We start from the raw sequence: 13,361 nt of genomic DNA on the forward strand, positions 1-13,361 counted from the left end.
CTGCTTTCAAATTTGTACTATAGAAAAGCAGCTTTTTTAAGCAGCTGCAGAAAAGCTGAACCCCTTTAATTCAGCTTGTGCTTTCTGAAAGCAAAAGCAGGTTCAGAAAGCTGAACCAAACGCAGCCTGAATGAGCTTCCCACGTTCGGGAAATTGTATAAGTTTTCTGGAACCACACGGATGTATGTTGGCCCATGGGCGCCCAGACGTTCCTGCTCCCAGTTCTTTTGGGCCCAACTTAAATGAAGCCCCGTCATCTTCCTGTCTTCTTGTCCGGCCTGGCCTGACTGTGTTGAAGGCACGCTCCCTGAACTATACGCAGCGAGCAGCAGCGTCGGATGCAAGCTACTGCGGTTTCAGGTCGCTGTATAAAGCCGCGGCGTAATCAGGGCCCCACCTTTCATTGAGACAAACAGGCGCCCCGTATCAATCTCTTCTTCACGCTGGGCTGGACTGGATCCCCTTCGCCTCTGCCTCTGAGCGCCTCCCCCTCTCTCCCTCCCTCTTCCTCCCCAAACGAGAAGAGGGCACGCCGCACGCCGCCGCCGGTGATCGAGAGGGGACTAGCCTTCCCTTGCGTCGCGTCGCCTCCTCCTTCCTCACGCCAGAAGAAGCATCGTCATCATCAGCTCAGCAGCAGCCATGTTCGGCTCCACCAACCGTAAGCAGCCTCCCCTCCTATTCTCGTCGATTCCATCACATTGATTCCTTCGGCATACTTTTCCCGTTCGCTTATAAATCCTCTATTCTCCTACCGTCTGTATGGATTGCTGCTCTATTGCGCTTTCGAGTCCATATCTGGATTGATGGATGCCTGCCCACGCTAGGGTTTCGTTTGCTGTCCCGATTTCGATCAAATAGAGTCTTGGTAGTTGCAGTGCGTACTTGCAACGATCCGTGGAATACCTAAGCTAGGCCCTGCTAATGTGGAGGACCGGATTTATGCCCACGGACTCTCCTTTTCCTTCTCATTGTCAACCAAGGAAGAGACCTTGCAAACAAGCAAATGCCTCAGTTCTGGCCCTTTTTGGTTATTATTAATCATAAATCCTGCTCATACAATACAGCACAATACATGATTATGATTGTTCACTCCTTATACGGTTTTAGTTTAGCTTTCTGTGACACTTTACATGTCAGCTTGGAGAGTGTATTTTTCGCAATGTTGTTTCTCTTGATTGATTATCGTCTCATCGCTCATGTGTGCTATCTTCATTGCAGCATTTGGCCAGTCATCAACCAGCCCATTTGGCCAGAACTCATTCGGAACCCAGCAGGGATTCGGCCAGGCTACCCCTGCTGCTAGCAACCCCTTTGCGCCAAAACCATTTGGCAGCCCAACCACAACTTTTGGGGCACAGACTGGAAGCTCACTTTTCGGCACTACATCCACTGGTGCATTTGGCCAGCAGCAGTCCACTCCTACATTTGGCACTACATCCACTGCTGCGTTTGGCCAGCAGCAATCCACTCCCACGTTTGGCACCCCGTCCTCCTCTCCATTCGGGAGCTCTCCAGCTTTCGGTGCATCGCCCACTCCTGCCTTTGGTGCTACATCCTCTACCTTTGGCTCTGGTATGTAGTATGCATTCGCTGATTGTTTCCTTTCCTGCCGAGTCACTTTGCTGATTGTCCTACATTTTCGAAGTTCTAAAGCCCTGACACTGGAAACGTCACCTGCCAGTATTGCTGTTTTTCCCACGTCTTGCAAGATTTGTTTAATTTTTTAATTAGTTTCTGATACTGCATTCTACAATTGTTCTACGTAGCTACCCCAAGTTACATTATCTCAATTCATTAATCTGTTATTCTTTAGATCAACAGTGATGTATATATAATTATATATGATGTCTATGTCACACTGTGCTCTGCACATGTTATAGGATCTTTATTTGGACAAAAGCCAAGTTTCGGGGGTTTTGGATCATCTCCTAGCCAGTCAAGTCCTTTTGGTAGCACGTTCCAGCAAACACAACCGACATTTGGCAGCAGCACTTTTGGTACATCAACTACACCGACATTCGGTACCACAACTACGCCGGCATTTGGTGTAACTACACCAGCCCTTGGCACCACAACTACACCGGCTTTCGGCGCCACAACTACCCCAGCACTTGGTTCAACATCGCCATCTTTATTTGGTGCTTCTAGCACCCCGGCATTTGGTTCATCTGCTCCTGGTTTTGGAACTTCAGCGACCACAGCATTTGGTGTGAGTAGTGCTACTCCAGGTTTTGGATCTTCCAGCACACCTTCATTTGGCACATCAACCAATGCATTCAGTTTTGGTTCTTCACCATCTTTTGGACAAACGGCAGTTTCCTCTGGTAGTTCTCCCTTTGGAACAACATCACCTTTCGGTGCGCAGACTCCAGCATTTGGTAGGTTTTCCCATTGTATATCCCATAATTTGATCAATCAATTGTTCTATTCAACTCCAAGTAATGTAGCAATCGAGTATATTTACTGATTCTTTTGTTTTTTCTCACTTCCGCAGTCCAATTCTACTGCAGATCTTTCTTTTTCACTGCTTTTACCCTGGCCATGGCATCATTTATCCATCTCATCAATTGTTTGCTCATTTTGACTTTCAGGCTCACAGACAGCAGCACCCGCTTTTGGGCAAGCACAATTTGGTAATCAAGCTCGAGGGACTAGAATAAAACCTTATGCTCAAACACCAGATGTTGACGGTGCTACCAGTGGTACTCAGCCTGCTGCGAAACTTGATTCCATATCAGCGATGCCTGAATACAAAGACAAGAGTCATGAAGAATTGAGGTGGGAAGATTACCAGCGCGGAGACAAGGGTGAGGGAAATAATTTGGGAATGCTTTGCTTGATTTGCGAACACTTTTGAAACCATATGTTTAATCTGTGTATTCTTCTAGCGTGCTTATTTTTGTATGATTCTGGAGTAACCAATTAACTATTATGCCGTGGTCCATGAGTCCATGCTACAGCTTAAGCCCTAAATAGAATATATGAATAACATGCTTTTATTTGATACTTTCTTTATTAATTGTTTATTATTATTGCTACATTTATTTGGCCCATGTAACTTATTCCTGTAAAATTTGCGTAAATATTATTGCTAGATTTGCAAGCCCTCACATCAACCACATGTTAATCTCATATATTATTTTAGCGTGCTTATTTTTGTATGAACAGTAACCAAGTCACTATTATGCCCTGGGTTATGAGACAGCCTAAACCCTAGTTAGAATCAACTAAAGAAACACACTATTTGATGCTCCCTTTATTAATTGTTATTATTGTTACAATGTTGCTAGATCTATTTGATCCATATAACTTGTTGCCATAAAATATGTATTAAATTTTTAATGTTTGGATTTACAGGTGGATCAAACCCTTCTGGAACTCCAACACTGACGCCTACCTTTCCATCATCAACACCACCAAATACTTTTACAACAAGCAGTCTATTTAGCCAAACTACTCCAAACCCATTTTCATCAAACAATCCATTTGCTAAGAATGGTTCAACTGGTGCATCACTATTCAACACCTCATTTAACAATACAACAGTTGCAAGTTCGAGCCCATTCACATCGTCCACTAGTACCACAATGTTTGGACAAACAGGTGTTTCTGCATTTCCAGCAAGTAGTTCACCATCTTTGTTTCCAAATACTGCTCCTGCTTTTGCTTCATCTTCGTTGTTTGGCACATCAACAACAAGTAATTCAAGTCTATTCGGCACTGGCTTGTCGTTGGCTAACACTCAATCAGCCCCACTATTTCAATCTTCCCCTGCATTTGCACAACAGCCATCAAGTACACCAGCTTTCTCCTCTGGAAACCTATTTAGTACACCTAATACTGGCAGTCTGTTTGGCAGCGGACCTTCACTTTTTACAACGGTGAACATCTCTTGCTATTTTTTCTTTTCCATATTATAGACTAGATAATCGTTTATCATATTTAGCTTTTTATATCTTTTTGGTTCAATGTTCTAACAATTTCATCTTTGCTTCTTATTAAGCCAACATTTCAACAACCTGCCCCTGCTCAAACTCCAAACATGTTCTCCTTCCAACCTCCGTCTCAACCAGGTCAGTATTTTGTATCCAAATCATTCTCTTCTGTTTATAATATATATCTTCAAAACTAATATGAGCATATTAACTTTAAACAAATGCATGCCTTCATTGATATTGCAGCTTCTACAGGTGGATTTCCTGGTTTTTCCAACACTGCTAATCAGGCCCTCATTGGACAGCAGTATGATCTTTTGCTACTTCACAGCTTGATATTCTTTTGCCTTTTTTTAGTAATTTTCTTTTGATGGTTTGAAACACTTACTAAATCTATTATGGTGAAGGAATTATATTGTGATCAGTTGAATTTGGAGATGGATGTTGTAGGCAAAGAAGAAAAGTTCTTGAATGATTCTTTTTAGCTAGTAGCTTATATGTGATTACTTGGAAATGCCACATGGTTATGTTATCTGTAGTCTTAAGAACATGGTCTTGACTCCGATCATAGTTATCCTCAGAATTTGCAAATGAGTTTTGGCAACACATATGAATGTTTTTATCCTGACGTTATACATTATTTGTTTTAACTTGACAATATCCTGTTGCATGTTGAAACAGAACTCCTAGCCAATCCAATATGGTCATGCAACCTGCTCCTGTTTCGAATCCATTTGGGACACTTCCAGCAATGCCTCAGATGTCCATTGGGAATGGTGGATCTTCTCCTTCGGTTCAATATGGAATAAGTTTACCAGTTAGTTCCCCCCCCCCCCCCTACATTTTCTAATTGTTTTCATAGAGCGGGTGGAAACTAGAGGTAGCAAGGTGGTTGTTGTTCATTGGGAATGTTTGGTACTAAGGGTGCTATGAGTTAGCTTGATTGCAACATTTTGATGGTTTGCAGGTTACTGATAAGCCTCTTCCGAGTAGAACATTGTCCGTGGCGGTTCCTAGGCATTTTTTACAGAGAAGAATCAAATTGCTGCCAAGAAAATATAATCCAATATCAGATGGCAAGGTAATATTCTTTTACATGATTGATTCATGAGCTTGTGAATGCCATTAAGAACTCATTGAGGTTGGTGCTAAGTTTCTTTTATTACTACTACTCTAGGTTCCATTCTTTGCTGATGAGGAGGAATCTCCTGCAACACCAAAAGCGGATGCTTTTTTCATCCCTAGAGAGAACCCGAGGAATCTGATAATCCGTCCAATCGAGCAGTGGCCCCCGCGGAGTGGAATTAACAGGCAATTAGTTCCAAAGGATTCAGCTGGTTTGGACAAATATGAAGGTAAATCTTGTCATTACAGTATTGAATTGTTTTTAATTTGTATTAGATTTTTTGTCCCCAGCAAGGGCGAATTTCAGGTTCTGAACTTCTGATTTGGTATATTTGTGCAGATGCTTCCACTGAAAATGCGTGCGATAAGGCTGTCAAGTCACCAAGCAGCAGTCCTCTGGTGGAAAATGGCAAGCAGCATGAGCCCAGTCATCATGGGAACGGGAAGGGCACTTCAGTTGAGGGGTTGCCTAAGCTCCCTCAGGCAGATTACTTCACAGATCCTAGTCTGGAGGAGCTTGCTGCCAAAGAACGTGGTGAGCCAGGCTACTGCGGTCGGGTGAAGGACTTTGTTGTGGGGCGCCATGGCTATGGCAGCATCAAGTTCCTGGGGGAGACAGATGTGCGGGGCCTGGATCTGGAGTCAATCGTGGAGTTCAACAACAGGGAGGTTATTGTGTACAAGGACGACAACAAGAAGCCCCCGGTGGGTGAGGGGCTGAACAAGGCTGCGGAGGTGACTCTTCTGAACATCAAGTGCGTGAACAAGAAGACGAGGGTGGAGTACCAAGAGGGCCCGCGGGTGGACAGGTACCGGCAGATGCTGATGAAGAAGGTGGAGGAGCAGGGCGCCGAGTTCGTGTCATTTGACGCGGCCAAGGGAGAGTGGAAGTTCAGGGTGAAGCACTTCAGCGCCTACGGGCTCTGGTGAGATGAATCCTAGGAATCCTAGGGAAGGAGGAATGGATGATGAAAGTGTGTAGCCACCTTACCTTGTAGCGCTTTTCTGGTTACTAGTTTTGTTGGTGTAGCAACAAACTAAACATGCACGCTGTGGTGATGTCAATGTCGTGCATGGGTTTTGTTATTATTGTTGTCGTTGCTGTAGAATGCTTGTCAACAAAAAAAATGCTTGTCAATTACCCTAATGAAAAAAAAGAAGGCTTGCCAATTCCCCTTGACCCTTGTAAAAGAAGAAGAAGAATGCTTGCCAGTTGCCCTAAAAAAGAAAAAAAATATTCCCAATTGTGAGCGAGCACAGAGCACCACGACAAATCAAGCGGAGGCCCTCCTCGGTTGCTTCGTTATTCTTTACACGAATTCAAATACGAATGCAAACTAAACTCGTGCCCGAATCTTCAGTTTGTTGGAGTTGAGAGGGAAAAACAAAACTTGAACCAGCCTCGGATGATTAGCAAGTTACACAAACTAACTAAACACTAGAGAGCAACTACACAAGCACAAGATATATATAAATGTAAATACAAGTCTTGTGATTTGGAGAATGCAAACCACCAAGAAGAGTAGACAAGATTGACACGGTGATTTTTATCCCGAGGTTCACTTGGTTGCCACAAAGCTAATCCCCATTGAGACAAGCTCTAAAGTTGCCGCCGATCCTCTTGCTAGTGGTGACTCTCAAGTCACACTCTCCCACGTGGAGTGCTCACACCGAGCTCTAGCACATGATCCGGACGAACCACTTGTTGCTCTTCATGTCTCGCTCAACTAGAGTTGCTCTTCGCGGCTCCCGCGGGGTGAGCACAATACCCCTCACAATCTCTTCTCCGGAGCACCACATAATCTTCTTGCGGGCTTCAACGGAGCCTCTTCCCACCAAGCCGTCTAGGAGGTGGCAACCTCCAAGAGTAACAAGTACACCGGCTTGCAACATGATCACATAGTGCCACTCGATGCAATCTCTCAAAGCAATCGCACTAGAATTGCTCTCTCACTCAATCGGATGATCACTATCAAGTTAGAGTGAGTAGAGGGCTCTCAAGCACTCTCACACATGGACACCGAGTCCCCAAGGTGCTCAGCACCCTCAAATGGCCGGCCACACCCTCTATTTATAGAGGGAGGCCCCAAACTAGCCGTTACACTCAAATCCCGTGAAAACAGAGATTTCGCGGACTGTCCGCCTCACAGAAACCGGACCGTCCGCCATTCAAAACCAACGGCTAGAACTGCAATTATTATGTGTCAGAGTCGACCGTTAGAGCCCCGGGCGGACTGTCCGTGCCCTGGGGCGGACTGTCCGCGGTTCAAAACTTTGAACCAACCGATTCGCAAACGTCTCTAACTAAATCTGGAAGTGACCGGCGGACTGTCCGCTCCCCATGGGCGGACTGTCCGCAGTTCAAAAAGTGAGCACACATAGAAACCGTAGTGTTTCTGTCCCAGAATTTTCAGTAGGAGGCGGACCGTCCGCCCCCAAGGACCGGACGGTTCGCAGTTCATTTTGGACCACCAACAGAGCCAAAAACGGCTCTGTTAGAGCTCATCCGGGATAACGGCGGACCGTCCGCAGGTCTATTTCCAGCAGAAATGTACCTCGGTAAAACGGCCATAACTCTTAGCTCCGATGTCCAAATTAGGTGATTTTGGACTCTATGGAGAGCTAATTCAGAGGGCTACACAACCCAACTGAATTCTTGGTCCAAAACACAATGGATCAAAGCAGTATTCCACTCCAAGAGACAACCTAATTTTCGGAGAAAACCGAAAAACCTTTCTTGCTTCCCAAAGTTGATCAACATCAACTCCAACTCTTTCTCCTTTGCAAATGTGCCAACACCACCACGTGAACAACACCATGTGCATGTGTGTTAGCATTTCACAATCATTTTCAAAGGATTTTCACTTGATCTCACCACGCCACTCGATCCTAGCAACATCGCAATGTTAGATCGCTCAAGTGGCACTAGATGACCGATATGCAAACAAGTTTGCCCCTCTTGATAGTACGGCCATCTATCCTAAATCCGGTCTTGCACTTCTCTACACACCTTTGACCGATGAAATGAAATGCCCTACAAGTCATACCTTTGCCTTGCGCATTTCATTTCATTTTCCCAAATGTTGATGCCACACAAGCTCCAAATTCCATCAAGCCTTTTGATCATCTTCATAAGTCAACACTTGGCTTGATCTTCCTTGAATGATATGATCCACTCCATATCATCACATGACCTCTTTGGTCCATCGATCTTGACCTTGCTCGCTCTTCACCGTTGCCTCGGTCCATCGGCGCCAAATCTTGCCCAAGCTTCACCGCCTCGCGGTCCCTCGCTTCAAAGCCTTGACTTGCCCTTCTCCATTGCAACCGGTCCATCAAGCCAAGCCTTGTCTTGATCTTCTCCATTTTGGTCACATAACTCCATGTTATGTCGCATATGCAATGAGCTCCTCGATCACACTATATGAGCATAGCATCAACCCTTAGCCATTTCTCCTCCATGGCACATGTTGCTCATACTAGTGTCTTTGTGTGGACTAATCTCCTGTGTATCTCAACATAAACACTTATTAGTCCACCTAAGTTGTCACTCAATTACCAAAACCAAACAAGGGCCTTTCAATCTCCCCCTTTTTGGTAATTGATGACAACTCTAGAAAGATATGGAAATTAAGCATATTCCAAGCTAGCACTTTACACACGTGTAAATAGCTAACTTGGTTTGGATTTTATGTTTCTTATCCATCATTAAGACCACTTGTGAAAGATTGGATAAGCACCATAAAGATCCGACTTGGTAGTGATAACTCCCCCTACATGTGTGCTCAAGAGATTTAATTTTTAGACTCACACACATGCATAAATATGAAATTTGTGGGATTGTTATCACTACTAAGTGATGCTAAGGTATATAGGATAAATCTTTGAAGCGTGATACCAATTTGAGTTGCATCCTTGAAGTTCGTTCCTTAGCATCAATGAGTAACTAGACATTCATCAAAAACTCAAGATACCTCATGAGATCAACAATATTAGAAAGGCTCTTGATTCATTTGTAAAAAAATGTCTAGCTACAATCTATGCATGCTAGTTATCAAATCATCAATCAAGTTCTATGACTAGCATACATCACACACACGCATGAGATCAACAATATTAGAAAGGCTCTTGATTTATTTGTAAAAAAAATGTCTAGCTACAATCTATGCATGCTAGTTATCAAATCATCAATCAAGTTCTATGACTAGCATACATCACACACACGCAATGCATATATATATTTTAAAACTTATGCAAATGCAAGCAAGCACACGAATATGCACATATCAAATGCAAACAACTACGTTCATGAGCTTGCTCCCCCTACTTGTGTGCTCCTCTTGTCCAAGAATATTGATCCTCCTCAATATTGCTCCTCTTGATCCATGTCCATGATCGCACTCTCATCTCATCTCCCCCTTTGTCATCCAAGGGTAATTCATATCTTTGTTCATTTCTCTCCCCCTTTGTCATCAATGACCATAAAAAAGGGCCGAAACTACATGAAATTTGCCATGTGAAGATCAATGGCTACCACTTGAAGTTGTACCTCTTGTACTTGTAGGGTTACCACTTGAATACCCCTTATAGGCAATCATATGAAGCGCTTGTGGTTTGATACAAAGAGTTGGACTTAGGTAGATGGCTGAGTCTTGAATCTTCATTTTTGATGGACACTTTAAATTTGATTAAAATTGACACCACTTGTAACAAACAACATGTGAAAGCATGAAGACCACATTTAAATGCCACATGTAGGATACTAGTAGGATTCTTGACCTTAATACCTTGTAGTGGGGCTCCTCCCCCTATGTCAAAGTGTTTGTCAATCTACTTGAATGTTGAGCTTTTCTTGATGAGGGTTGTTTTCTTGATTTGAATTGATCACTTAAAGTAGAGGATCACTTGTGGAATCACCATTGTTGCACTAGATCTACTTGAATGAATACCATTTGTATGACCATGTATATCACTTGTAGAGATATAGTGATATATCTTTTGTTGAATCTAGTATCACTTGTAAAATCATGATGGACCACTTTGTTGAATTTGACATTAATAATAAATTCTTGAACTAGATTGTTTCCATGAGCTTCTTTCTCTTTGACTTGATCTAGAATACTTACCCAAATAATTCAACTCGGTTTGAACCAATAACAAGCTTCTTCACACCTCATTCTAAGGGTTATCTTGACAGTGTTGAGTTAAACACTTGAAAGCTCATTTTCTAGATCAACTACTTGGATTTACTAGCTCATAAACATGTCATATGTTACCACTAGATCATATCAAGCATAGAAGCAATAGTGGCATCATAAAACATTTAAAATTATTTTATTTTTCATGAATGATCACTATATATGACTATATGCACTAATCATGTCCTTAGCATAGTATGAATGTATATGTCAATCAATTTCACCTTGCTATGTTGGAGTAGAGGATAGTCATTAGATTCTAATTTAGCTCTCCAAATAGCATCATGAAGTCCAATTATAATAGCTTGGTGAAGACACTGAATACCAATATGAAAACCATTCTTCACCCATATGAAATGAATACCACTTATCATGAAATGCACTATCTTGTTGTGGTTGGCTTGCTTCATCTCTTTGATCCTTGCTTGCATGAGAGAATACCATTTGGATATCACTTGAATTATCATGAATCTCTCTATGTTCGGTGTTGCTTGCTTTTCTTGATCTTCCAATTTAAGTACCAAAAATGTGATAAGTACACACTACAATCAAATGGCCTTGTACCTAATACTTGTCATGCTTCTAGCTCCTCTCAAAACCAAACCTAGGTTCTTCAACCACTTGTAACGATGATTCCAACTTGAAGACCTTTCAATTTAAGTGACTCAAGATCAATCCAACATTTGTCACTTTTCTGGCAGATTTTGTAATTTTCAAAGAATACATCAAATCTCTCAAAGTACAAGTTGAATTGCCACGAAAATTTGTGGAGATGTGTGGCACTAAGTCATCTAGTAGCCATAAAAATTTGAGCTTCAATGAATTTCTAGATTGCTACCAGGTTTCACATCTTCACTCATGGGTGCATGCTGAAAACTGCTGCACATGCATTGACAAGATCCGCTCTAAAACCAAAGTATTTCTCATCATATTCTCATGAAATTTGTACAGCAACTAGTACCATAAGTGTAGGGCATGCATACCAAATTTCAAGCCAATCCAAATAGATTTGATCATCCAACTATGGCTATCTTCTCAGCTTACTCAGATTTTCAATAAAGGACAGATTTTGAGCAATTGAGCTATACTTCATCAAATTGAATCAAACTTGATGTCAACTTGTTTGAATACTCTCACAAGACATATATCCAATTATATCACATACTAAATGTCATCTCATGATCATATCCATTCAAATTAACTCAATTTTGATTACAAGCATTTAATCCATTCAAACATCTTATAGCAAGCAATAAGAGCATATATATCCAATTCAAGCATCTCATATGCACCCAAATGAATGTGATCAACTAGGGATATACCTTTGTAGCTCATGATAAATTTAGCTGCTTGGATCCACCTGAAAACCGCATGAGCGGACTGTCCGCGTTCCTTGGCGGACCGTCCGCGCTTGCTTAGTGGACACACCATCGGTGTAACCGAAGCTTGCCGGTGCATCTGGCGGACTGTCCGCGGACAATGGCGGACTGTCCGTGCTACCAAAATTCTGACAGCCCAGAATTTTGCCAACTTTCATAATTTCAACTTTGAATTGGTATCATTGCTCATATAAAAATCTAAAAATCTCAAATCTTGCATGAAAACCTTCCAAAGACTGATATGAACAAGTTACAACAAGAATTCAAAAATAAAACGAGTAAAATCATAAAAATTCATAAATGGCTCAAAATTGCTTCAAAAATTCAGAAAAATAAAACAAAGAGTATACATAAGAACCAAATGTCATATGTACTAGTTTTCAAATCATTTTTGAGAAGTCAATGTCATTTAACTTATTTTCCAATATGCAAAATGATTTTTCATCCAAAACAAGATTCAACTCAAATAAATTTGCAAGCCATCAAATATTTCCAATAAATCATCACAACTAGAATAAGACATTTGTATGTTGTAGTACTTGGACTTCATTGTTTTGACTTGACATTGGGATGAGAATAGCACTAGGCTTCAATTACTTGACCCAATCACATAATGAACAAGATAAAACCAATTGAGTCAAGTCTCCAATGTCATTGGTACCTACACACATTTATCCACATTTTTTGGATCAGTACATACATGTTACACATTCCATACCGCCTTTCAGGTTAGGAAGAGGAAAGTGTTGAAGGAGGGTAAGGATCCGTCGAGAGTGTTGAAGGAGAACAAGGGTGTGTCGAAGAAGAGGCCCAAAAGGGATGAGAAGTCCACTGATGACAGCAACAAGCATGATCAGTTTTTTCGTGCTGATATCGACAGGTAAAGAAGAGGTGGTCTTCGTTAGTGTTAGCCTAGTGTTATCATGCTCTAAGTATTAACATCTCTTAAACTCTTCAGGGACATTCTTCATTTCTACAAGGAAAATGTTGTAGAAAAAACTCGTGACAAGATAGTACTAAATATCTTGAATCATGAAGTGTCAGAAATGAACTATGTTGAATGTTTCAAGCAAAAAGGCTATATGCACACTTCCATAATGTTCATGCAATGTGCATTATGGAATGAAGAGTGGAAGGAGAAAGCCATCGACAAAGTTATATCGTCTTACAAGGCAATGTTGGAATTGTCAGGCCAGAAGGAGGGACAAAGTACCTTAGCTGCTGAGCTGTTAACTGGTGATCTTGAACTGCAAGCAAATTTGGTATGTTATAGATTTTCTTCTATTTTCTTTTTGTTACATAGTTCTTTTACATTGTTGAGTTTTATAATGGGATATTTCTCCCCGCAGATATTTATACCTATTGTTCATGATCTTCATTGGTTTTCGATCGTGATCTCACGAGAGAAGACCATTTACATCCTTGATTCATTTCATTCCAAGTCGAAGTTCAGCAACAGGAAAACAAGTATGCCTCATTTACAAAAAACATTATTTGCTGCTTGCTGCTGCTGCTGCTGCTGCCTCACTTTTGTGGTTATTTTTTTCAGCTATGATTGCAGTTTTCACGTGTTACTATACATTAATGGATTCGATGATAAAAAGGCAGAGCAGATTTGTGGTGTTAATAAGGTAATTCAACATTTAATGATGCATGCAGTTACCTAGCTTAAGTTATCATTTGCTTTACCTTTCTATGCAAGTAGGCTATAAATCAATACT

General features: G+C 41.6%; 1 protein-coding gene across 2 annotated transcripts; it reads left to right on the forward strand.

Annotated features, from left to right (window-relative positions):
- The first annotated feature begins 406 nt into the window (after positions 1 to 406).
- Positions 407 to 6,237, forward strand: LOC112902409 (nuclear pore complex protein NUP98A-like). Of its 2 annotated transcripts, none has more exons than XM_025971475.1 (11): positions 407 to 661; positions 1,222 to 1,575; positions 1,884 to 2,381; positions 2,595 to 2,810; positions 3,361 to 3,884; positions 4,007 to 4,076; positions 4,185 to 4,245; positions 4,620 to 4,755; positions 4,906 to 5,019; positions 5,116 to 5,293; positions 5,404 to 6,237. In XM_025971475.1, exons 1-11 carry the CDS (start codon positions 643 to 645, stop codon positions 5,991 to 5,993), a joined length of 2,760 nt encoding a protein of 919 aa, XP_025827260.1. In that variant the 5' UTR covers positions 407 to 642; the 3' UTR covers positions 5,994 to 6,237. The 2 variants fall into 2 exon arrangements, with proteins under 2 accessions (XP_025827260.1, XP_025827261.1); XM_025971476.1 differs by having other exon boundaries at positions 4,194 to 4,245.
- The last annotated feature ends 7,124 nt before the right edge of the window (positions 6,238 to 13,361 follow it).

This window comes from Panicum hallii, chromosome 8, assembly GCF_002211085.1.
Source record: "Panicum hallii strain FIL2 chromosome 8, PHallii_v3.1, whole genome shotgun sequence".
Classification (NCBI taxonomy): Eukaryota; Viridiplantae; Streptophyta; class Magnoliopsida; order Poales; family Poaceae; genus Panicum; species Panicum hallii.

Bases quoted from the DNA above. Each gene is read 5' to 3' on its own strand.
- LOC112902409 (XM_025971475.1), top strand. The intron at 4,077-4,184 runs GTCAGTATTTTG...TTGATATTGCAG, and splicing joins CCAACCTCCGTCTCAACCAG to CTTCTACAGGTGGATTTCCT. The intron at 5,294-5,403 runs GTAAATCTTGTC...ATATTTGTGCAG, and splicing joins TGGTTTGGACAAATATGAAG to ATGCTTCCACTGAAAATGCG.